The sequence below is a fragment of the Salvia miltiorrhiza genome, chromosome 1 (genome assembly GCF_028751815.1).
Source record: "Salvia miltiorrhiza cultivar Shanhuang (shh) chromosome 1, IMPLAD_Smil_shh, whole genome shotgun sequence".
In the NCBI taxonomy this organism is placed as follows: Eukaryota; Viridiplantae; Streptophyta; class Magnoliopsida; order Lamiales; family Lamiaceae; genus Salvia; species Salvia miltiorrhiza.
Window position 1 is genome coordinate 59,396,004 of NC_080387.1, and position 25,225 is coordinate 59,421,228.

General features: G+C 34.1%; 1 protein-coding gene and 2 long non-coding RNA genes across 4 annotated transcripts; 1 reads left to right on the plus strand and 2 right to left on the minus strand.

Annotated features, from left to right (window-relative positions):
* Window positions 1-3,840: 3,840 nt before the first annotated feature.
* LOC130999387 (uncharacterized) lies at window positions 3,841-11,914 on the minus strand. 2 transcript variants are annotated; one of them, XM_057924922.1, is made up of 8 exons: window positions 11,161-11,914; window positions 10,766-10,915; window positions 9,707-9,850; window positions 9,475-9,555; window positions 9,154-9,222; window positions 6,770-6,862; window positions 5,415-5,531; window positions 3,841-5,289 (listed from the first exon to the last, which is right to left on the minus strand). In XM_057924922.1, exons 1-8 carry the CDS (start codon window positions 11,672-11,674, stop codon window positions 4,016-4,018), a joined length of 2,442 nt encoding a protein of 813 aa, XP_057780905.1. In that variant the 5' UTR covers window positions 11,675-11,914; the 3' UTR covers window positions 3,841-4,015. The 2 variants fall into 2 exon arrangements, with proteins under 2 accessions (XP_057780905.1, XP_057780910.1); XM_057924927.1 differs by having other exon boundaries at window positions 11,284-11,800.
* Window positions 11,915-15,197: 3,283 nt separating this feature from the next.
* On the minus strand, window positions 15,198-18,160 carry LOC130999402 (uncharacterized). The gene is made up of 6 exons (XR_009093503.1): window positions 17,593-18,160; window positions 16,706-16,777; window positions 16,349-16,439; window positions 16,085-16,162; window positions 15,651-15,701; window positions 15,198-15,497 (listed from the first exon to the last, which is right to left on the minus strand). It is a non-coding gene; the product is annotated as an uncharacterized LOC130999402 (long non-coding RNA).
* A 994-nt stretch (window positions 18,161-19,154) lies between these two features.
* LOC130999410 (uncharacterized) lies at window positions 19,155-22,132 on the plus strand. Its single transcript, XR_009093507.1, has 3 exons — window positions 19,155-19,194; window positions 21,221-21,285; window positions 21,872-22,132. It is a non-coding gene; the product is annotated as an uncharacterized LOC130999410 (long non-coding RNA).
* The last annotated feature ends 3,093 nt before the right edge of the window (window positions 22,133-25,225 follow it).

The following is a 25,225-nucleotide window of genomic DNA, read 5'->3' on the forward strand; positions in this document are numbered from 1 at the left end:
CGGAGATTTCCTAGCTGTCGAAGATTGAAACATGCACTGGGAATTGTTCCTGCATCGAATCGACATACACGTGGATACCTCTAGTGGTGGATTCAATTCGCAGGAATCGAGATGTACGTTTACCACATAACAAGTAAGTTATTCTTATTGTTGTGTACGTTTGTAATCTCTACACATGAATCAATTGTAAATCTAGATCTAATCCTTGACTGTTATTTCCGCTGCGTATCATTAGATGATGTCAAGGATATCCAACAGGTGCGACATGTTGGCTGGGCTCCTTTGGAGACGATCTCGATGAAAACGGACTCACCGGAGTTGGCGGTGTGGAGATGCTTTGATCACTTGCTTTTCATGGCGCATTTCTTGATGCTTTTCATCAACTCATCTTGTGGGGATTCTCCATCCAAATAACACACTTGCAAGTGGGTGGAGGGACTGAGACTCAGAGTTATACCATTATTCAGTTTAATTAATTAAAAGGAAGACTTTGTTGTCAGACTAATTCAATCCGAACCTTGGATCCTAAAATTTTAATCCGTCTACAACTTAACAAAACATTTTCTGTGATTAAAAATATAAAATTCATATACTCTCTTCGAATATCTTATCCGATCCTCTTGTTTGGAAGAAAATTAGGTTTGAAATTTGCCTTTATATACCACATTTCTCCATGAACAAGCAAGCTCAGTTACTATTTATGAGCTCACATTAGGGCTGGTAAATCGGTGCCGGTTTTTCGGTTAAAACCGTAACCGAACCGGAAAAACCGGTTTTCGGTTAACCGAAAACCGGTTTTTCCCGGTTCGGTTCGGTTATCGGTTAGTACTCTCACTGTTAACCGGTTAATCGGTTTAACCGGTCAACCGACCGGTTAAACCGATTAACCGGTTTTTTTTTTAATTTAATTAATTTATTAAAATTAAAAACTCGGCCCACCCACATTAACATTAGGGCTTTCTGTTTCAGCTGCCGTTCCATCATCCATTCCACTTTCGGTTCCTGTTCCATCCACTTTCCCAGCCGTTTCTCCACCCCTCCCCTTTTCGGCCTCCTCTCCCCGCCTCCCACCGGCGCCGCAGCCTCTCCCACCGGCACCGGCGCCTCCCTCCCTTTCTCCGCCAGCAGTGCAGCGCAGCAGCAGCAGTGCAGCACGACACCGCCTCTCCCTTCGATTTTTCCCTCCGCCAGCGTCGCTCTGCCGGCGTCGCTCAATCTGCAGGCGTCGTCCCCCGCCGGTTTTTCCCTTCGGCAGCAGCGGCGCTCATCCCTTGGACCGGCGCCTTCTCCGCCGGTTTTCCCTCCGGCAGCAGCAGCAGCTCGTCACTTTGCCGGCGTCGCTCACTCCGCCAGGCTCGCCTCCTCCGCCGGTTTTTCCCTCCGGCAATAGCAGCAGGCAGCAGCAGAGATTAGAGATAGAAGAGTGAAGAGATAGTCTTTGATGTAAGTATGTGTATTCATTCTATTCATGTCACTTTGCTCGCTGCTGGAAGAAGAGATTAGAGATAGATTCATCAATCATCATTTGTAGAATTTAGGTGTTAACTATAGGTGGTATATGATATACTAGATTCATCATAAAAATAGTTTCTTTATAATCAGTTGAATGCGCAGAAATCAGCCAATCTTTGTGGTAGTTATTTACTTTTCTCTTGCAAATTATTATTGCTAAAAATGATCAAAGTTGGACGTAAATAACTAAATATTGTTTACTGATCAAAGTTGAATGCGCAGAAGCAGTACATTAATCGGTTTCTACCGGTTAACCGATTAACCGGTCCGGTTAACCGGACCGGTTAATCGGTTAACCGGTTGAAAAATCGGTTCGGTTTTCGGTTAGAGGAATTCCTCTTAACCGGTTCCGGTTAACCTGTAAACCGGTTCGGTTATAACCGAACCGACCGGTTTACCAGCCCTAGCTCACATAATGATCAAATCATTGCTCACGTACTGTCCAAGAGAATTGGGTAATACAGTGCCCATCACAAAATGAAAAAGAAAGTCCTTTCTTTTCTTTTCTTTAATTTATACGAATTGTCCTTAAGACTGCACCATCACGTTAATCAATAATCACACCTATCCTATTTATATTCATCACAAATACTTGCGTCGATGGGACCAGCTTGCGTACACTTCATAAATATAGCTTTCATAATATTTAGGGAAACCATGCAATGGGATAAGAGACGCTTTATATCATTAGAGTGCATTTATTTTAATGGATAAATTTATCATGTGAAAATGAGGGATAATAAAAATTTATATCTTTTTTAATTTCTTTTCCCATATTTTATGCAAAAGATCAAAAATTCATCATTTTTTCTTCCTTATTTTCCACTTCAAGGAGGGATACATTTAAAGACATAAATTTTTGTTATTCTTCTTTTTCAATAATAAATTTATCCATCAAAATAAATGCATCCTTAGTGGTTTTTGTGTTCCGAGAGTTAGATTTTATTTTGCTTTGCTTTTCATCTTATTTCTTCCAAATCTTTTAGTTTGCTTTTCATCTTATTTCTTCCTAATTTATTTTTTCTACGTTTTACCTTATTTCTTCCCAATTTTTTTTCTTTTGCGTTTTATCTTATTATTTTATTTCTTCTCAATTTTGTATTTTGCTTTCATTTTATTATGAATTTTCCTGAGCAAAAATAATATTTTTATTAAATAATAGTATTTGATATTTATTACTATTTGACATGAACAAAAGTAATTGGTATGAACAAAAGTAATAAACCACAATTATAATTTATTGTTTTTTTATTTGGGGAAGGGAGAGCATGCCAAGTGTCGAGGCTGCAGAGGAAGCTCATCTTCAACACGGTGCACGAGATCCTCGACAGGAATAGGCGGTTGCCGCCATGGAAGGTTGCTTCTTGGGGTCAGTACTGAGCATCTAACCTCGTTGTTTACAAACATGAGTTTGCATCGCTCTGATATCACCTTGGGACATGGGGACATCTAAAAATAATGTTAATACTGTGACTAAAAAAATGAGCATGACATATGGTAAAATAAGTAAATATGTTGATATATTGATATTAATATAAATGAAAATAAGTTATATATGTGGACATACCAAAATAACATAAATAAATTATTTTTTAGAGATTGATGGAGTCTATAATTATGCATCGATCTTATAATCATGTATATATATTTCGGAATGAGATTCAGTGTACCACACTTTATATCCCACTGTATGTCCCACTTTCAATTTTGTTTTATTCTTATATATATTTTTTTCAATTTCAACTTTATATACTTTAATTTAATTTTTTGATTATTAACAAGGGTTTATTCCATCAATTTATGGTATATAATTATTTTTTATCATTTAATTTTACTTTTATTAGCTAATTAACAGGTTGATAAATTCAAAGTCATGGTATCTACTTTTAAAAAAAATTAATTTTTTGAAATAAAAATTAAATATAATTCATAGTATTATACTCCCTTCGTCCCACAAATAGCTTCCTCTTTGGGGACGACACGAGTTTTAAGGAAAAATTATAAAGTGTATTGATAGTGGAGAAAAAATGTTATAAGTAATTATTATTGGAAGTTATGAAAAAAATTTATAATTAGTATTGAGAGTGGTGAAAAGTGAAAAGTAAGAATAAATAAAGTATTATTAGTGGTGGAGTAGTTGTCCAAAAATGGAAAGAAAGAAAGAGAAAGTTATTTGAAGGACGTCCTAGTTGGGACCGAGAGAGTAATAAATTTTATTTTTACAAAAAAATATTTTTAAATTAATAGATATAAGTATGAGACATATTGACACACATAAACTTGTGGGACACTGGATCTCATCCATATATTTCACTCTAACAAATTAAATAGTAAGTAATAAAACACGATCATTTCACCAAGTATAACATCAACCCAAATTATACAAAAATCACACACTAGATTTCAATTCCAAACTGATATATCACACAACTGCCGTGTGCATGAACTCGACATATATATATTTGAACCTAAAAAAAATTATATGATTGGAAATAGAAAAAGATCAGTTGGAACTTCGCTGGGGGAGCTTCCTAATGGTAGCCCAAACGAGATCAAAATACAGAGGGAATTGATTGATGGCGAAGAATGTGACGGGCAAGCAGGTTATGGCATACATGGGGAAAGCCGCGTATTGTAGATTATTTTGGAGCACGAAGAAATGGCCGGCGCAGAAAGACAAGAGCATCGCACCTATGGAGACGAAGAGAGACGTGAGGCCAACCAGCAGCTTCCTCGGCAGGTCTGCGCCGAAGTCTCTATCTTGGAACCTGGAGGTGAGGATGGCGAGGAACATGATGACAGCGGTGACCGAGAAGCAGAGGGCCACGAGGGAGGAGATGGCGAAGATGCTGAAGGCCGGCTGGTTTTGCAAGGTCGGGGTGCCGCTATTGTCGTCCTTCACTCCGCCGGGGACCGTGGAGGAGGTGGCGAAGGCCACGGTGGCAATGAGCGCCGCCACGACGGAGCATGACTGTGAGGTGTTGACGAGCCACTGGGCGCCCTCCTTGGTGAGCTTGTCGTGGGTGTCGTTGAATATGTCCCATGGGGTTTCGGAGTCGTTGTTGTGCCTGGGAAAGAAGTTGGTTGGCATGGAGTCCTTCACAAACTTAAACCACTTAAGCTCCCACTGCATCTGGAGAGCAGCACCAGGAATGAGCCATGGCTTATGCTCACCCAGCCTCGCAGCAAGATGCAGTGCGCTATTCCCATTCTTATCGGTTTTTCTGAATATGGTATCCTTCATTTTCCTCCAATCAAGCAAGAACTTGTAGACGTAAGGCTGGCGATGCTCCACAGCAAGCAAAACCACATTCTTCCTATCAACATTCATGTCATGGATGGCCACCGGGAAGCGCTCCAGAATGCCCTCCACCATCTCCACCACACCCCGCTTGGCCGCGATGAGTATGGGCGTCTCCTTCTTCTCCATATCGGCGTCGGAGCGCCTTCTTTCATTCCCGCCCTGCACCAGTCCCAGTGAGTTCAGCACGGAGCATAGCATTTCCTCGCACTTCCCACATGGTGCGGCAGCTTCTTTATTGGGTAGTGGCTTGGGCGGGTTTTCATCAGCTATGGGGTTGAAGTCGGCGTCAATATCGGGAAGGGTGGAAGAAATTGGGGTGTCTTTGCCTACTAGTCCTTGGGGTATAATGGCGGGACTCTTTCCGTTGTCTTCATATTGGTACAATGAGGCATGTTCTAGAAGCTTCTCCATTATTTGGATTGACCATATATGTTGACTCTTCTTCTCTCTAATCTTCTCAACTGATTTGGAGCCTGGATAAGATTAATCGGATGCATGATCACTACTAGTTAATTAATTATAGTAAATTGAAACCCAGGCTGATTGAAATTAAGCAGTACGATGCAGTTTTTCTGTATCGGTTGGTCGGGGGACTTGCCTAATCCAAGGATTACGAGCATTGCTTTGGATATTAACTTCACAACATTAAAAATATTGATGTAGTTCTTGGGAAGGAATTCATGTCCTTGGGCCTTGCGTTTGCTTGATTCCTCCACTGATACAACAAAATAACTTAGTTTACTGACCAAATATTAGCTAGAATAGCTTAATTAGTAACAATATTAAATGCACACAAGTTAGTTCCACATTGTTTAGCCTTAGTTTTAATACAATGAAATGGATGACCTTTTCTTTAAAAAAAGTATAATAGCAATTTTTTTGGGGGGTTATTGCCTGAAAATACATATAGTTTGTCAATTTTCTGATTTATATATTGACCTAATAATTTGACCAGAAAATACATCAATTAATTGTCAATTTAATCGCAATTATAGCGTTACCTTATAGTCTGACCAGAAAATACACCAAGTTTCAATTTAATCTCAATTATAACATGACCTTATTTAGATTATTATTCATCATAGATGTATTAATATTTATTGTAATTTCATATTAAATTACAATGTATATAATATTGTTAATTGACTTATTTATTTTATAAAAATTAAGTTAGATGATTAATTATTTTATAATAATTATTTCATTTTATAATAATTATTTCTACATTTTCAACACACAAAATGCATATATATAAATTTGATTTTAATATCTATTAATATATTACATATATAATAAGTATTTATCTATTTAAATTAAGAAATTATAAAATATTAGGACCAATAAATAATTTAGGTACATATATAATAGGAACTATGTTAAAAAGTAAATAATATTATATATTATTTACATATAGATGTATCATGTATATTCATCAAATACATATATAGTATATTGTGAGATGAAAAGAAAATTAAAAATATTTAATGTTAAACTTTGATATTATTATACTAAATTAATTATAAGGTCATGTTATAATTACAATTAATTTGAAAATTGGTGTATTTTCTGGTCAAGCTACAAAGTCATATTATAATTGCGATTAAATTGAAAATTGATGTATTTTCTTTGATATTATTATACTAAATTAATTATAAGGTCATGTTATAATTACAATTAATTTGAAAATTGGTGTATTTTCTGGTCAAGCTACAAAGTCATATTATAATTGCGATTAAATTGAAAATTGATGTATTTTTTGGTCAAATTATAAGGTCATGTTATAAACCATAAAATTAGCAAACTATGAGTATTTTCCGGCAATAACCCTTTTTTTTTTTTTTTTTTTTTACAAATTATGACAAAATTTTACTCGAAATAAGTAATGGTAACTCAAGAAAGACAGACAACAAAAGGGACAAAAGAAGAAGAAGCAATGTTATGAAAAACGCTCACTTGGTTTATCTTCTTGACGACCCTTTGGAGTTTCTACATTTGGTTTCTCATCTTTTATATTTTCTTCGTCATGTTTCTTGCGGCCGTAATCCACTGTCAAAAGTACACATCACAACAAGAATCAACAACAACTAACTTTCCAATATAATTGTAAATATATAATACTAATCATATAATTATAATTTTAGGGTTTGTTTGTACAGATCACATCTATACTAATAGAAAAAATGTCTTGAAAATAAAATATGGAATGCTTATTAAATTCATATTACATATTTTATTTTATGGGTAATTGAGTACTATATTTAGATGAATATATATTAATTCATTAGATATTACTTTCTCTGTCCACCCATTATATATGGCAGTGCCTTTTCGGCACGAAGATTAAAGAGAATAAAATTAAGATAAAGATTAATTTGTGTGTCCCACATGTTTAATAGTGAGTTTAAGGGATAATTTATCATTATTATTTCTCTCAAATAAAGTGCTTTAAAAAAAATATTCCCCATTAACAAAACCATTCGAAAATTAAGAAACTAAAATATCGAAGCGATCTGGAGAAACAAGCAACTTCATTTAAGAGAATTAAGTTTCTGCCCAGTTTTGGAGAAATAAGCTCCTGCCCAGATCTTACCAGCAACAAAATTTCATAATTAAATTCACGACATTGAAGACACAATCAATAATCAATTACCAAGTAACAAGATTGAATAAGCTCATGTCCTCAATTACCAAGCAACAACTAACAAGATTTCAAAATTAAATTCACGAAATTTAAAAAACGGAATCAATTCAAGCAACAACATTCCAAAATCAAATTCATTTCTTCTATTCCCTCAATTATCAAGCAAACTCGAAATTAGGGTTTGACAGAAGATGAAGCGGAGGAGGCGGTGTGAGAGAAGGAGCCGCGAAACTCAGAGAGTGGAGGCGGAGAAGGTGGCGCGAAGGGTCGAGGAGGGGATTTGCAGTGGAGGTGCGAGGACGGTGGAAGTGGGAAGGTGGAGGCACCATGGTTGAGGGTGGTGGACGCCGCACAGGGTGGAGGCATGGAAGATGGAGGCGGTGGAGTGGAGCTAGGTAGTGGAGTAGAGAGAGGGCCAAAGACTTTGGTAAAAATAAGGTAAAAATTAGGTTTATATATGGGAGTTAATTAAGTTCTTAATTAATCCCTACTTTTACCCCAAAAAGAAAATATGCCATGTAATTTGGGACAATTCAAAATGAATTACGTATAATTAATAATGGGACGAATAGGGATGGCAGTGGATCTTGGACCCGATCCAGATTATGGATCTGGATCTCAATTTTTTGGACCCGACGGATCTGGATCTGGATCTCAGTTTTGACAACGGATTTGGATCTGGATCGTGAAATTTTAGATCCGGATCCGGTCCAGATCCGACTCGTGGATCCGTTTTATTATATATATATATATATATATATATATATATATATATATATTTTTATATTTTATATTTAGTTTACTAATAATATTAACTAAATTAAAAATAATAAATAAATTATATTCAAAAGAATAAAAACTAAAAGTAATTAGATAAAAGTATTTTGTGTTATACTTTTCTTGATGGAAATTAGATGTTGTTGATTTTGTGAATTTTTTTTAATTTAATTTAAAAATAGTAGATCCATGGATCTGGACCCGTGGACCCGTGGATCTGACGAATTTGGATCTGGATCCAAAATTTTCAGATCCACGGATCTGGATCTGGATCTGGTATATGAAAACGAATCTGGATCTGGTATTGACCAGACTCGGTTCAGATCCGGCTCGTTGCCATTCCTAGGGACGAAGGGAGTAAAATACTACAAAACTTTTATTGATACATATCTAGAATTCTTTTTAGAATCCTGAAAAATATAATTAATGTCTCATAGAATTTAACTACTTAACTTGATAAATGAAAATAAAAATAAATCTCTATTATATAAATAAATATGGTACATATCACACATACACTAATTGTATATAAATGTTATCACAATATTCATAATTGTTAGTATATTTTAACAATTACTATTAATTTATAATATTAACAAGCCCTATATATATTTTTATAAAGGGGATCACTAATTTTTTTTTTTATTATTGATGATCTTTAATTTCCTGATCAATCGGACCAGAGAAATGTAGTTTATAGAGTTTATTAATTTATTGAGTATTACTTTAAAGATATTTTATTATAGTTATAGAATGAAATAGACTAAATTGCTAATTAAAAAATTATATATAATAAATATTATATTTATACTTTTTGCTTTTATCAAATAAAAAAAACATTAATTCCACGTATACAACATACGTTATTTTCTGCTAGTATTAGAAAAAGATCTAATAACTTTTGTAACAAAAGTTCGACCTTTTTTATTAGCCACTTCAAATTGACGTCGCTCTTCATCTGCCTTCCTGCTTCCGCACAAGACCATCACTAAAAAACAAGAGGAGGGACCAAAATAAACCTTTGTTAGACAAATCTTGCCTAGTTTTAACATAATGTAATGGAGGAAATTTCTGAAGTACATTTTTTTTTTAAATAACAGTTTCTTAGTAATAATTAATTAGGGAATAGAAAAAATAAACTACAAACTATGACCAAATTTTACATAAGGAAATGGTAACTAAAGAGACGACAAAGAAACTTGAAAATTGCTAAAAAAAAACGATGTTTTGAAACACTCACTTAGTATATTTTGGTGTCCTTTTGGATTCTCTACATCTTCTCTTTTTATATTTTCGACATGTTTCTTGCGGCTGTAACCCACTGTGAAAAGTACACATCACAACAAGAATCAACAACTAATTAACTTTTCGATATAATTACAATATATAATACTATGAAATTAGATAACAATATAATTACTTCTTGTTTTTTCAATTCTATAATGTAATTCAAAGATGTCATGAATACTTACATAGTACGCGCATTACATCCCATAATAAATTGAAGGTTGTAAAGCAGGTGTGATAATTTTCTGGATATTTTGCTGTATCTTTATAATGGAGATCCACACCTTGATTGTGCATAGTCTCATGCTGCAGCTCGTCAACAAATATGCCTTTAACAAATAACACGCATATGCTACCGTTAGAAAATGAGTTATATGAACATGAAAATTTCAAGAACTATATCTTCTTTTAGAAGCTAATTCCGTTGAGCAATGTTGTAATTTACCTATTTCTATAAAATAATATTTTTAGTAGGAATATCAATTTAGCAAGAAACTAATAGGCCAGTCTAAATAGAACGAGCCTAGAAAGTTTTAGCCAGAATAAAATTAGATCGATTTGTCCGAACTGACAATAGCTAGAGTTTGGAGCTAATTGTTAAAATAGGATAGTAATTTTCAGTGTTTCACAAAAATAGGACTATATGTTGTGGAATTTAAACATGAGGACTATATGTTACAAAATTGAAAAATGGGGACTATAACTTTCAATTTTTACATTTACACTACTATATATATCCTCATTTATAGGTGTGTAAATATAAAAAATGAAAGTTATAGTTCTCATTTTGAAATTTTGAAAAATATAGTCCTTATTTTCAAATTTTATATATAGTACTATTTTTGAAAACATTGAATTTTAATTATGCGATTTTTTTATACTATTTGGTTGTCAAACTTGATTACTTTGCTTTTGAATTTAATAATAAAGTTTTGATACGGTTGTGATGTGTTTTATTTTTTCTTTAATGTTTGATTAAAAAGTTTATGACATGAAAATTAAAGGAAAATAATCAAATAAGAACACACAACTGGGTAAATAAGAAGAAGCAATTTGATGTGCGTGTGTTGACCTAGTGGTAGGAGGTTAATGTCAAAAACATGAGGTCTTCGGTTTGAGTCATCCGTCGTGCGATCTTTAAATTTCTTTATTTACTTATGTAATTTAACAAAAAAAAAAAAGAAAAAAAGACGCGATTCGAATAATCAAATAAGGCGTTGTTGTGGAATTAATTAAAGACTTACAGTGATAGATGAGTTTATGAAGGCCTCTTACGTGACTTCCACTTCTAAAAGCAGTCGGCTTGTTCGCTAGAACATGTAGCGGCGACAAACCGTGCTCGTTCACGGCGTTAAGAAGCTTATCGTAGTGAGTCATAATATCAAAAGCCAAATCTGCAAATAAATCAAATTTGTAAGTGAAAAACAAGGGTTCGCTTTCTTTATTTATCCGAATTTATAATTTTCGCACAACCTTTTCCCAGTTCATTTCATCAGTAAATCAACGTTTGTTAAATTGTAATTGTAAAAAAAATGGTACTATAATTTTTGCAACGTCTTACAATTTTTTTTTATAAATATGGATAAACATTGTGTTAATTTAAGAATTAGGCCTAAAAAGAGATATAAAAAACACAGACCAAAATACTCCCCATAGATGGCGGAATGCAGAATAGTTTCTCCTTCTTTCCCCCTAGAATATTTGTAAGCATCATCTTTAGATTGTTTACAAATGGAGTGGAGGGCATAAAACGCGTCCTTACTGCCGTGGCGGACGGCGAGGAAGAAGGGGGTCTCGTTGTCGGTGTTGCGAATCCCCATGAGCGTGGAGTCGCAGCTGGCGATGCAGCGGCACATGTTGGCGTTGCTGAGATAGGCGGCCAGGTGGAGAGGCGTGTTGCCGAGTTCGTTCTGCATCTTGAGGGCTCCTTCAGTTTTGGAGACGATCTTGACGAGTTCCTCGACGACGGACTCCTCGCCGTTGGAGATGGCTATGTGCAGCGCGGTGTCACCGGAGCTGGTGATCTTAGCGGTGTGAAGTTGTTTATTTTTTTTGTATGCTTTGATCACTTCGCCCCACTTGCTTTTCATGGCGCTTTGGAATAGGTATTTCTTGTTTTCTTCCAGGAGCACATCTTGTGCCAGTGGATTCATGCTCTCTCTCTCTCTCTCGAAATAACAGTACTTGCAAGTGGTGGAGGGAGTGAGAGTAGGAATGTCTTCTGTAACAAAATATTTTGTGAGAGTAGGAATGTCTTATCCTCTTCTTTGGAGGAATTTGGCTTTACCACATTTCTCCCCGAACAAGCAAGCTCCGTTACTACTTATGAGTTCACATAGTGATCGAATCATTTAATTTGTGAAAGAGAATATGAATTCAAGTTTCCTTTTTCTAATCCAATCTCTCGTGCATGTACGATCCAAGAGAAATATAATGCAGTGCCCGTCACAAAAGGAAAAACAAAGTCACTATTATTCCTTTCTTTTCTTTTAATTATTGTTCAGAATATATATAATTAAAGTGCTGCTTGTCATCACCTTTTATTTTGTACGAATTGTCCTAAAGATACAGAATATGACGGACAAGTAGAGTGCGACAAGGGAGGAGATACCGATCATGCCTTTGCAAGGCAGGGGTGCCGGTGTCGAGGAGTGTGGCGAAGGTGGGTAGGCGACCCCCCACATTTGGATCATTTTATTTTAAAATTCAGCATTCGTGGGTCACATTTGGATCCTATCAAGTTATTTTAATTTGTACTTAAGATGGGCTTATATGTGGGTCACATTTGGATCCTATCAAGTTATTTTAATTTGTACTTAAGATGGGCTTATATATATGTGACCCACAAACGCCCAAGGTTAAAATAAAATGATCAAATTCTGCAAGTCTTAAAAAATTGGTTTATTTTTATAAATCGCCTTAAGATTTGTGGCTTAAAATAATTTTATGCTCTAAATAAGTGTATTTCACGAAGTGTAACATCAACTCAAATAATATACAATCACAACTCAAGGAAAAAAAATCACAAACTAGGGGGTGTATTAGTTCAAGACTTTAATAGATTTCTGCAGATTTTTAAAATCTGAGTGTATTGGTTCAAGACTTTTAAAAATCTATGAAAATTTGGGTGTATTCGTTCAAGACTTTTAAAAGTTTATAAAAATCTGGGTGCATTCGTTCAAGACTTTTAAAAGTCTATGAAAATCTAGAGGTATTTAAAAATTTGGAGACTTTAAAGTTGGAATGACTTTCATTGATTTCGTTGAAAAAATACACGTGAACAAATCCGACCTCATACCACGAGAATTCAAATCTTGAGAATTCCAACGCTCGCTGGGTGCCAGCGGACGCGGCTGAAGAAGCCAGCGCCGGCTGGCACTTAGCGGCCGCTGATCCATCTGTAATCATATGATATATACACATATGTGTGTGTTTGTATGCATTTTTGGATATGAATCCCTGTAATCATATTTCCTAGCACACCCCCCAATGCAGTTTTGATGAATGTTCAATTGTAAGATGCAAAATCTTTTCTTTTATGTTTAAGCAATACAATTATTAATTTTTCAATTGCCTGCAGTTTCAATTGCTTGTTATGTTTGACCAAGAGTTTGTTGCTTATGTCTATTATTTCTTGTCTTCTAATTCACACTAGACTTTTGACGCTGTTGATAGAATTTTGCCACTAAAGGTCAGTGGCCGCTGGACCCTAGCGGTCGCTGGGTCTCCAGCGCTCATGGGCCCCTAACCGCCGCTGGAAGTGGGTATATGGCTCGTTCTGATGAGGAGTAAATCCTACATCAGCCTACCAAATCCCATCTCTCAATATAAATACTTAAAGTTTAAAGTTAAAAAGAATTTTATGATGTCAAAAAGGGAGTAAGAGAAGCTAAGAAGTATTCCCCTGCCACGGTGGAAGTGTCAAGACTGGGTCACACAAACTTGCCACGGTGGAATTCCTGCCACGATGGAGCATGAGCTTCACAAAATGGGGTTTTCTCTCTGTCATAATGGAGCCTTCTTTGCCACGATTGGTGCTACATTATTAGACCCTACTTGCCACGGTGGAATGATAAGGAAGGTAATTCTCAATTAGGATCTTGGTCCAGACCAAGATAGTTCTCAACCAGGATCTTGGTCCTGGCCAAGGTAGTTCTCTACCAGGATCTTGGTCCTGACCAAGATATTTCTCAACCAAGATCTTGGTTCTGGCAAGATAGTTCTCAACCAGGATCTTGGTCCTGGCCAAGGTAGTTCTCTACCAGGATCTTGGTCCTAACCAAGATATTTCTTAACCAGGATCTTGGTCCTGACCAAGATATTTCTCAACCAGGATCTTGGTCCTGACCAAGATATTTCTCAACCAGGATCTTGGTTCTGGCAAGATAGTTCTCAACTAGGATCTTGGTCCTGGCCAAGGTAGTTCTCTACCAGGATCTTGGTCCTGACCAAGATATTTCTCAACCAGGATCTTGGTCCTAGGCAAGGTAGTTCTCAACCAGGATCTTGGTCCTGGCCATGAGTGAAGTCCCTCGCTATAATCTAGCCAGGAAGGAAAGGACTTTATCTTCTTGCCACAGTGGCACTTGAGTTCGGAAATTGAGAGGACCTACTCGGTCTCGGTCTCATAATGCTGCGGTCACATTCCAAATCTTATATATATTCTATCAGGATTTATACTGTTCTTCCACAGGATAGAAAGTCGTTGACTCGCTTCTCAGCCAAGACCATTAGAGGACCAGAGACAAGATTGATGCTATGCTTTAGGACTTGCAGAATCAGTTGGAAGAAGAAAGTGAAGGCCGATTAGGGTGCGGAAGCCAGGAGTACATGCGGAGTGCGTGAAGATGGATTTTACTTTTATACCCTTCTTGTAATTTATCCTTATAAATAGAGGAACCATCGTCATTTGTATGACACGATCTCTATCTAAAAAATCAATACAAGTTAAATTCTAGCTTTTATGCTTTGTGATACTCAGGTCTTAGCTCCATTCTTCTTCTTATTCATATTTTTTCCTTGATGTGTTGAGAGTTTACTCATCACGTTCAATTCCCGTGCTCGCCGGGTTTGTGGATTTCAAGTCCGAAAATATCACGCCAAATTCTTGCTAATTCATTAAAAATCCGACCAAGATCATTCAAAATCATGAAGAATCCGTGAGAATTCTATAGACTTTTAAAATCCACGGACTTTTAAAATCTACATAAATCTTGAACTAATACACCCCCCTAGATTTTCTATTTCAAATAATATACTACATATATGATCCCGTCATGGTCTCGTAGGATATGTCATACTTGCAATGTGCGCTTGTTGACATTATGCACATGCCACTACAAGAAAAAGTAGTTTTAGTGACGGTAAAAACCGTGGTTAAAAGTGCAAATACTCTCACTAATAACTATTAGTGACGGGAATTTGCCCGTCATGGCCTCTCGTTACTGCCTCTCTAGTTAAAGGTCAATAATGACGGGATATCATCCTGTCACTAATAAGTATTTAGTGAGAGTAATTTCACCGTCACTAATAAGTATTTAGTGAGAGTAAATTTACCGTCACTAAAATATTTATACTGTCATTAATATATCATTACAAGTTCCTAGACTACACTTTCATGCTCTTTTTTTTTCTTGCATCGTGTCTGTATATATGCGAATTTATAACAACATGATGTTGGATATACAAAACATAAATTTTATTATTCACTTTGATTTTGCAGCTTTCAATCAGTTGAAATATACAAAACTAGATGTTGGATATACAAAAGTGAACGTGAAAGATATCACTTGTTAAGAATATAAACAGATTCCAACTACACAGGGTCTACTTCAGGAAAATAAAACATTTATTAACCCTACATATTAGCCAGCAGAATGAAGATCTCTATCTCAAGCTAAGATATCACTTCGTTTTTTCTTTTCCTGTTTCCCAAGCTTGTTTCAACGACATAAATGGATAGTAGAAAAGTAAAACCTGCAAATAGAGTTAAGTTTTCTAAGAGTCTATTCGAATGTATAAGACAATTGCTTCTCAGCTTTCTAATATCATATAAAGAGAAGTTAACCAAAATTGAAAACAAATATGATCTAATTAAAGAGAAAATGCAATAGAAAGAAAGAAAGAAACCTGTCTAAGAGTTACTCTGTTACACTTGGATGGCAAATGAAGAAATTTATTCTGCGAAAAGAGAATTTAAGTTAATAATTAACTAGACAAAAGCAATGAACTGAGAGAACTATTGGCTTTCACACATGGACACCGTATTTCACACACTTCACCCATCTTTGAAAAAGCATAGTCCAAAAATTCAACCACGCCAGCTTTATATTTTTCATTCAATCGATCATTCACAAAGTTCATCCATTTCTTGCTAGGTGCCATCTAAATGATTATTAAAATAAGGCAATCGATTAGAATTTCTTGCTAGATGTCAATTTCTATGCATCCTAATAATAGAGATAGAACTACCAACATCACCAACCAAATGAAAGACTACAATCACATAAAGTACGAGCAAATATATATTCACATAAAGTACGAGCAATGATGGAGAAGCATACCTGTCTCGAGAGGAAATTATTACAGCTTTTTCCCGAAACTTTAAATGCTTCTACCTTTGGTATCTTTGAATCCTTAAGCTACAAATATAAAGGAGAAAAAAAAAAACAGAGTTTTAAGGAAAATAGCAACAGAGTAGGTGGAGGTTCCTTCATCTTAGATCCAAATGAGACAGGCTATGAAACAATACATTGATATGAACACTAACCCGTGCATCATGACAGAACCATGTACATACATGAAGATAGTATAGTTGGAATATTTACATGGTTCGCTTCTATTTGGTGATCTTAGATGCTGGAGAAATTGCCTTGCTCTCTAAGTCCTCACACCTGTGCAGAGCCAATCTCTTCATCACTGTTAATATTTAAGAATATGAATTATTCAAATTAGTTATAAGAATGCTTGCTAATAGTTAACTATGTTTTGACGAGTTGCACCATTTGGTCCAAATTTACTTTATGAAAAGAGAGGGAAAGAAAATGGTAGGAAACAGATGCCGGTTTTGGTTTGGGTAAAAACATTGTGGTTCCAAATTCTCATCCCAAGCACCCTTCTACACTTTCCTAATTTTCTCTACAATAGCAACAAGAATGATGATTAATAGGAGAATAGAGCATTACCTCCGGGTAGCAATTTTGGTGAGTAACTGTCTGATTGCGTATGTTTACGATGATTTCACATGATACTGTTGTCTGTAGACATAAAAAAAAAAAGAAGGATCATGTTATAATTGCTCGCACATCAGCATCCCTTAAGAAAACCAAAAGCATATTTTTCATCTGAAGCTCATCAAGGAAACACACCCTTAGCATTTTGCATTTTTGAGAGGTAAATGGAACCAATCTCAACGAGGAATATATATAATCGTCCACCTCATACAAATATAACATCAACATAGCAACAAAATCATCCTTAAAAAAAATTGGGGGAATACATAATGAAATTGTGCAGACTGCTGAGTCCAAATTTCAAGATTTAAAGGGTGGAATACATAGTTAGTATAATACTATATCATACCGTTGTAGCAAACTATCAACTCATCTTAAGAAATAAATAAGTATACTATCCAACAATGAATAACAATAATCAATTATGCTCACATCTGCAGTCTGTTTGATTCAAGGTACCTATCCTCACATCTCCTAGTATGGATTTGCTCTAATTTATATATATAAAAAAAATATTCAAGACACAATGACATGTGATTTAAGTCAACAAAGATGCCCCAATAAGCATAAGGCAATATTGATTTCTAAATTAGAACGATATAAACCTAACAATTTTACAATTTGTAGAAATTTCAAACTAGAAAATGTTATTATAATCTTTGACAGATTCATGTATAGCTACAAATACTTTTTATAGCTAAAAGTTTCTAACTACAGCTCGTAAGTAGCATTAGCTGATTCAGAATCTGAGAACATAGAAGACTTGAACAAGAGATTGAAGAAAAAAAATGCAAAAACGAAAAGCAGAAAATTCTCATCAATATTATACAAAAACATACCATTTCAAGAGCGCAGGTGGTGGGGAAGGCGGCGAGGCGGTTACCACCGAAAAAACAAATGCTGTTAAACCTGATCTAGGCAATCAAATTGGGGGAGCCATATACCTAATTGACATATCCTAATACGCACTAGACCCAATTTGGAAGAAAAAATTGCAAAATCAAAATAGCTAGCACAGAAGATCTTTAAAACGTAATTAATTAAATCTAAATCAATAAACCAGAAGTAAACAAAGCAATAAACCGGAAGTAAACAAAGCAGGTCATCAATTAAAAGCAGCAGCAATGCAAATATCAGCTTATCGAAAACTAGTGAAAAAACAAAAAGTTCGCCTGCATAAGAGTTCAGATCTGGCGCAAAACAACATATAAGCTCTTCAATTAAGAATCTAAGATGTATATCACCCACATATGCTCAAATGAAATTGAACCTCAAGCCAAATCCTCGTATGAAATAGGTGAAATTGAAAATGGAGCTAATCTCCTTGTTGGATTGAAATTCAATTGGTTGAGTATGTGGAGTCTGTGGAAAATTGAATTGGGGATGAAGAATTATCGAAAATTGGAGAATTCATGTCATATCCCAGTTTTTAATCACTGATTAAAGACTTAATAATTAGGGTTCGGCATCCATTAATAATAAAACTGATTTGATTTATCTGATGTGATTTAATTGTTATATATGTGTTTTGATGTGCTTAATTCTTATTGTTATTTAAATCCATTTGAGATTTAAAGGATCTTTATAAATATGGTGCACAAGTTTAATTAGTGGTTTGAGCATATTTATATGAGCCACATGGATTTTTTTTTTAGTGGGCATGAAGTCATGAAATTCCCTTTAAATGGAATATTAAGTTTTATAAAGTGTTTTACCTCAATGATTTTAATTGTGATTTTTTTTTAAATGAAATCATGAGTTTATTTAAAATTGACTTCATATCTTAACCACTTGTTTTCTTAATTTGTTCATTCCACGTCCACCCACTTGATTCATTTTATTTAATTATTTCCATCATTTCCAAGCTTTACAACCTTTTACTCACAACCAAATCTCATTCATATCTTCCTAATTAGACCAACAACTAGTACAAAGAAAAGAAAATGTGGAACCCTACCACTACACTTCTTTCTTCTGCTCCACCTAACTTTATACCTTCCTGACTAAGCACTACACTTCTTTCTTCTGCTCCACCTAACTTTATACCTTTCTGACTAAGCACTGCCCCTACTTTAGTTAATAAATTCCAAAGTATTCTGCCATCCTTTAACTTTATACCTTTCTGACTAAGCACTGCCCCTACTTTAGTTAATAAATTCCAAAGTATTCTGACATCCTTCATCTTCAAAGTCTTAGCTTTCTCATTAAGCTAATCCCTACTTTCTCTCCCTAACATCACTTTCCCTATCCCCATTCACAGTTGTTCCAAAAACAAGGAAAGAGATTCCAAGTCCAGTTCCAAAATTTCAAATCAAGAAGGTAGGTAATTAAATGTCTTACTCTTCATTAATCTTCCAGTTCCAATTCCAAAATTTCATTCTTACTTTTTGATCAACAAATTGCAGAATCGAACTATTGCCAACACCACCCCTCATATCGAGGTTACTCCAATTTCTCCCCACTTCATCTTGTTAATTTCGATTCAAGCATCAAAGAACAGAAGAATACGCACGCACACATGTTAATATATTTTCTAAGCTATTACATTTACAAGGTTTGATTTTTGCTAAGAAAATGATAAATGAATGATGAAAGAACAGATTTCTAAACAAAACCCTAGCTTTGCTATACTTGTGAATCTGGACTGAATTTGGGGGTTCTTGTACTCTGTCTTGTATGTGTGTCCGGGAACGGAGTGATGGGGGTGAGAGCAGCCGGCGGCTGCTCATGGCCGGCGACGGCTAGGCGGTTGTCCTGCCAAAACGAGAGAGAGGAGGGTAGAGAGAGAGAGATGGTTAGGGCTCTGTGTAAAAAAAAAAAAAAAAAGAGAAGGGAGAACAGGGGAGGGGAAAGAGAGATAAAGAAGGGAGGGTGGAGACTTAACTTCCGGCGACGTTGAACGGCGGCGGCGAAACTGCCGATTGTCTCCGATCTGCCAAAAAGGGGAAAGAGAAGAGGGTTTTCAGCTTTTAATTAAAATGAAGAAGGTGGTAGGAGAAAATGGAAAGTAGAGAGGGGGTTAGAGTTTACCTGCTTCACGGCGGCGGCACCACGGTGGTTGCTTCGCCGGAGGTCGAGAGAGGGAGAGGGAGAACAGGGGCAGCGGCGGTGCACCGCGGTGGTTGCGTCTGCCGCCTTGTCTCGGCAGTCTAGAAAGAGGAGAGATACCGAAGAAGGGAGAGCCGCGCCGCTCGCCGGCGGCGACGGCGCAGTTGAACGACAAACGGCGGCGGACAGACGTGAGAGAGGCGAGAGAGAGAGTGTTGTGTGTGCTGAGTGTGTGTATTTGTGTGATATGTGTGTGTTATGTGATTTACATGTGTAAAATAGGATTAGGGTTAGCCCTTGGGCTAAGCCCATTTGGTTTATTAATTGGGCTCATGTTTTATTTAGTTTGGGCTTCTTATTTAATTTGTTGGGCTGATTTTATTTAAGTTTAATCATGCTGGGCCCAGTTTGTTTTAAAAGCTGATGGGTTTTTGATTTAAATTAATTGGGCCCAATTTTTATTAATTTTGGGTTGTTAATTGATTAATAAAGCCTACGAATTTTGGCCTTATTTCTTTTAAAAATGTTTGAATTTTCACTAAATTATTTTTGTGAATTTAAATCTCTTGATTTAAATTTTAATATTTAAAGTTGGGATTATTTATTCTAAATGAAGTCCATTCTATTATTTAAATTATTAATGGACTTTAAAGCAAATATTTTGGGATTAAGCCCCATTTATTATATGATAAAATTATTTTCAAAGCTTACGAGTATGGATTTTTTTAAATGGTTAAAATGTTTTATTTCATCTCAATGGATTTTAAAATGTTTTATTATTTATAAATGAATAATGGAATTTCTTATTTATTTACATGAAAAAAAATGAAATGTATAGAATATAATAAATATGGTTTCTTTTAAAAGAAAAAGGATTAAATTATTTTATGAGTAATTCCATTATAATGGAATTAAAATGTCCTATTAGAATGGCTTCATGTTTTAAAAAAAATATTGAGACTATTTATGTGGAATTGTGTTATAGAATGATTAAGTATATGATTTACTTTATCAAATGAGCTTGGGATTTAATTGAGATATTAAATTGCTAAGCATATGTTTATAAATGATTTATTTATTTAAGTGATGAAAATGTGCGAAGTATGAGAAAGCATGATTTATAATGATTAAATTTTTAGGGTAATAATATATAGCTTGTTCTTAATTGATGGAGTACTTGACTAAATGACGGGTGTAGAAGGAAGTTATGGATTATGTACATGTTGATGTTCGAACAATTGGGTTCGAACCTATATGATAGTTACATGATAAGTGATTACATTTTATTGATTGAATGAAACGAGATTAATATGGATGCTGCTAGAACCCTAAAACTTTAAAAGATACCCTAGGCACGTAGAATTAGACTTTGTCTTATGACAATTTCTTCACGAACTTATCGACTCTTCATCAATGAAGGTCCGGGCGACAGAAAGTGAAGCAGAAGAAGAAACGACTCCACGCCAGCTTTAAGAACAATTGAGGTGGGCATTATTTTATTATTACGTATATAGAGATCCTCTGCGTGACGTAGGCCTCATATGCGAATATATATGCATGATATGTTTTGACTATTTATTCAGTTCTTATAAAATGCTTATATGTTCAATGCCCTTTATGAAAATGAAAATGTTATGAAAATGAAATGTTTATGAAATGATTGACTGCCAAAATGTTTATGTTTTTATATGTATCCTATCTGTGTTGGTTCGCCAACTTTAAAGGAAATCCAATTGGGATCCTATGCTAGACAAAGGTCGCTAGCTAGGGTTAACGTGTACACTCATGGAGACCGCGAGTCGCTTGCGACCGGTCTTGGCGTCCGTGGTAAGGAGGCCTCCTTCCCGGCGCGTGATAGAAAGGGCAGATATGGATCATATAGACTGAAAATGGGATGCATCCACCTTTATGAAAATGAACGAAATGTTTTAGTAAGCGCAGATCATTTATGAAAACCCCTGTGTGTTACTGTTATGGCAGTTCAATTTATATATGTATGCATGTTGTATTTTCGGCTTATGTCACTGAGTATTTTTATACTCAGCCCTGCATGTATTTCTAAATGTGCAGGTTGAGCAGGCGATGGAATGGATCGGTGTTGAGCGGATTTCCCTTTTGATGTTTATGTAATGAAACCTTGAGTATGCATCTCCATATGCATAACTCACACGTTTTTCCGCTGCAAACACTCTGAATTTGTTATCGTTTTGTGGAACTTATTACTCCTTCATTTTGTTTAACTTTCATTTGGGGTTTAGTCATTATGGCTGGCTCATTTGTTAATTACCCAAGTGGTTATATATATATATATATACCACTAGTTTGTTGTTATTAATGTTGGTTATTTAGTAAATCCCTTTTAAATTTCCATTTCTTATTGTTCACCCAAGTCATAACCCCGATTAACCCGTCATTGGGATAGTGGTCTGTGACAATTCACTAGCTAGATTGAGAGAGAGAGAGAGAGAGAGAGAGAGAGAGAGAGAGAGAGAGAGAGAGAGAGAAGAGAGAGAGAGAGAGAGAGAGAGTGACACATGAGTGAGGTTGAGAGAATTTTTGTTATTAATTAATCAATTCTTATCTATTAATTAGAAATATGATTTTTCTCCCAAAAAAATAAAAAAGAAATACTCCTTAGTTTTCACTTTTAATGACGGTGGAATTGTTCCTTAGAAATAATTCTGACCTTTAATTAGAGAACTATTATTACTCTCACTAATAATATGTTAAATTACACAATTAGTGAGGGTAAAAATCCCATAACTAATTTTTTCGTCACTAAAGCTCCTTTTTCTTTTCTCTCCTCTCTCATGTTTTTGAAAAAAAAATATTTTTAATTCTTTTTTATTAGTAATTTTTATTTTTTAACTTTTTTTCCTTTCATAATATCAAATTTTATAATTGTAAATTCTTTTTTATTTTTTTATTTTTAATATTAAATTCAAATATATTTACTTAAAATTAATTTTTATTATATTCACGAGTATGATAATTAAATTAGTATTAATTTATATATAAATTTAAAAAATAAAAAATATTTTGCCGTGCATTGCACGTGATGCAAATGCTAGTTCTATAATATTAAACATACTTTAAGATGTTATTATAAATATAAACTAGTTGGTAACCCGTCGAGATACATTTTTTATTTGAAGAATTTTTTCCACTAAAATAAAACATTTAATGAATATATTTTTAAGTAAAAGATGTAATATTTATTTGAAATTGACTTAAATTAAATGTCTATGTAAACATAATTTTGATCCAAAAAATATTAAAAGAGAAGTTGCAATAATTATTAAAATCGGGCCTATTGTGTATGAAGATATCAAATGTTAAATTCCAGTAAAAGACTGAGAGACAAAAAAAGTACTCACTATCTTCAACTCGTCCGTATAAGAATCTCTCTCCTTTCCAGTATTCCAGTGGTCTCATCCTAATTCTTTTGCTTCTTCTCACTTCAGTTTCAAATATTGTACCAGCCTCTGCAGTATCAATCAGCACATACCAAGTCAGCCAAGCAAAAAATATTGATAGTATATTTTAATTTTACTCAGACGTGACCGCATAATTAAATACATGCAAAGTTTTTCCTCATGGGATGTGCATCTCTAATACGTTTATCACCTGCTACTCTTTTTCCTCTCTTCTGCTTGGCACAACACGCACCTGAAATATAGAACACATGCTTGTAGCTGGAACCAGTAATTGAAAAAATAAGAAAAAAATATTTTAAATAATATTAATAATGACTTAAAACTTCTAAAGATTGAATAAAATATTAAATTTGGTATAATCCTATATTTGAAAGAGATTGTACCTAACTTTTATTTATTGTCATAGCAAAACAATTGTCCCTCTTTAAGAAACTCATGAAACTTTTTCTTGAACCCTTTTGAGACATAAATTACTAAATTTGTAATTAATTCATAATCTAACGAAAATTTCATCATACACGTAGTTGTTGTGTCATGCGTATGACCACTCTTATTATATACTAAAATCTTCAGACCCTTTTTTACGTATAGTTGTCCATGACTAATCACATATTATGATATGTACAATCCTATATTAATTTGAAAGCGATTTGTCTCTAACTCTTGTTTATTGTTATAGCAAAACAAACTTTCATTAAGAATTGTCTTTTCTAGAAACGAATAGAAAATTTAGTGAAAATAGTATAAATTGAAAATTAATAATTTTACAAAACTATTTATTCAATAAAACTATGATAAGACTTATCTATTCATCAATCACGATCATTTCAAGTGCTTCCTTGCCCAATTTATCTTTTTGAACTTATAAGCGCAAAATTCTTACCACCATATTTTTATTTCATATTTTTGAATTGATGGCATTCAAACGAATAGCTTCATTATTCGTCGACATTTCCTATAGAATTCTACCTTTGATAGGATTCATCTATATTTGAGTCAATCTATAATTTATTAAAAATTTGAATTAGTGTTAATTGGTTTTTTTTTGAATTAGTGTTAATTGGTTGAGGTTCGAAAATTTATTACTAATTTGAATTATTGTTAATTGATTGAGGTTCGAATGTTTAGATTCTTAATTGAAGAGGTTAACTCTAAAATAAATTCAAAATACCTCTTGTTTTCGTTGAATTATCCTCAATATTTATTAGATATCGAAAATTGTTGATTAAAAATTTAGAAAAAAATAAAAATGAATGAAAATTGAGGAAAATTGGAATTGAGTGATTATACGAAGCCACATAGGATATAGTTTTTTTTTTTTGTTTTTTGAATTAGTGTTAATCGGTTGAGGTTCGAATGTTTATATTCTTAATCGAAGAGGTTAACTCTAAAATAAATTCAAAATACCTCTTATTTCAATACACAGCTCTATAAAGAAAAAACAAAATTACAAAATCACCATGGAAATGCTTTTTTTTTTATTATTATTGAAATGTTTGTAATGAAATATTATTATTGGGCGTATTTATTTACGAAGTTGAGATTATCCTCATTAATTTATCAAGATAGGATCAAATATTTCAAGAGTGTTAAATTTGATTTTGTTTTTGTTGAATTATCCTCAATATTTATTAGATATCGAAAATTATTGGTTAAAAATTTAGAAAAAAATAAGAATTAATGAGAATTGAGGAAAATTGAAATAAAGTGATTATACGGCGCCACATGGGATATGGTTTATTTTGCTTTAATTAATATATATATATATATATATATATATATATATATTTATTTAATTCTATAAATATAAATTTTAATACGGTAAAATGGTATATAACGAAAACTACGGTATACCGAAGCAAGGTATAATTATCATACCTTAGTTATAATATTGTACTATTATATATTGTTCCGACATATACCTTTTATATAATATTTATTGATTTTTTTTTATATATACCGTATCATCGATATACATCAATACCTG

Excerpts from the sequence above, each read along its gene's own strand:
- LOC130999387 (XM_057924922.1), bottom strand. The coding sequence starts at position 11,674 with ATGAATCCACTGGCACAAGATGTGCTCCTGGAAGAAAACAAGAAATAC. Across the intron at positions 9,556-9,706 it reads GGATGTAATGCGCGTACTAT|TGGGTTACAGCCGCAAGAAA; the intron begins GTAAGTATTCAT and ends TACTTTTCACAG. Across the intron at positions 6,863-9,153 it reads TGAAGTGGCTAATAAAAAAG|TGGATTACGGCCGCAAGAAA; the intron begins GTCGAACTTTTG and ends TACTTTTGACAG.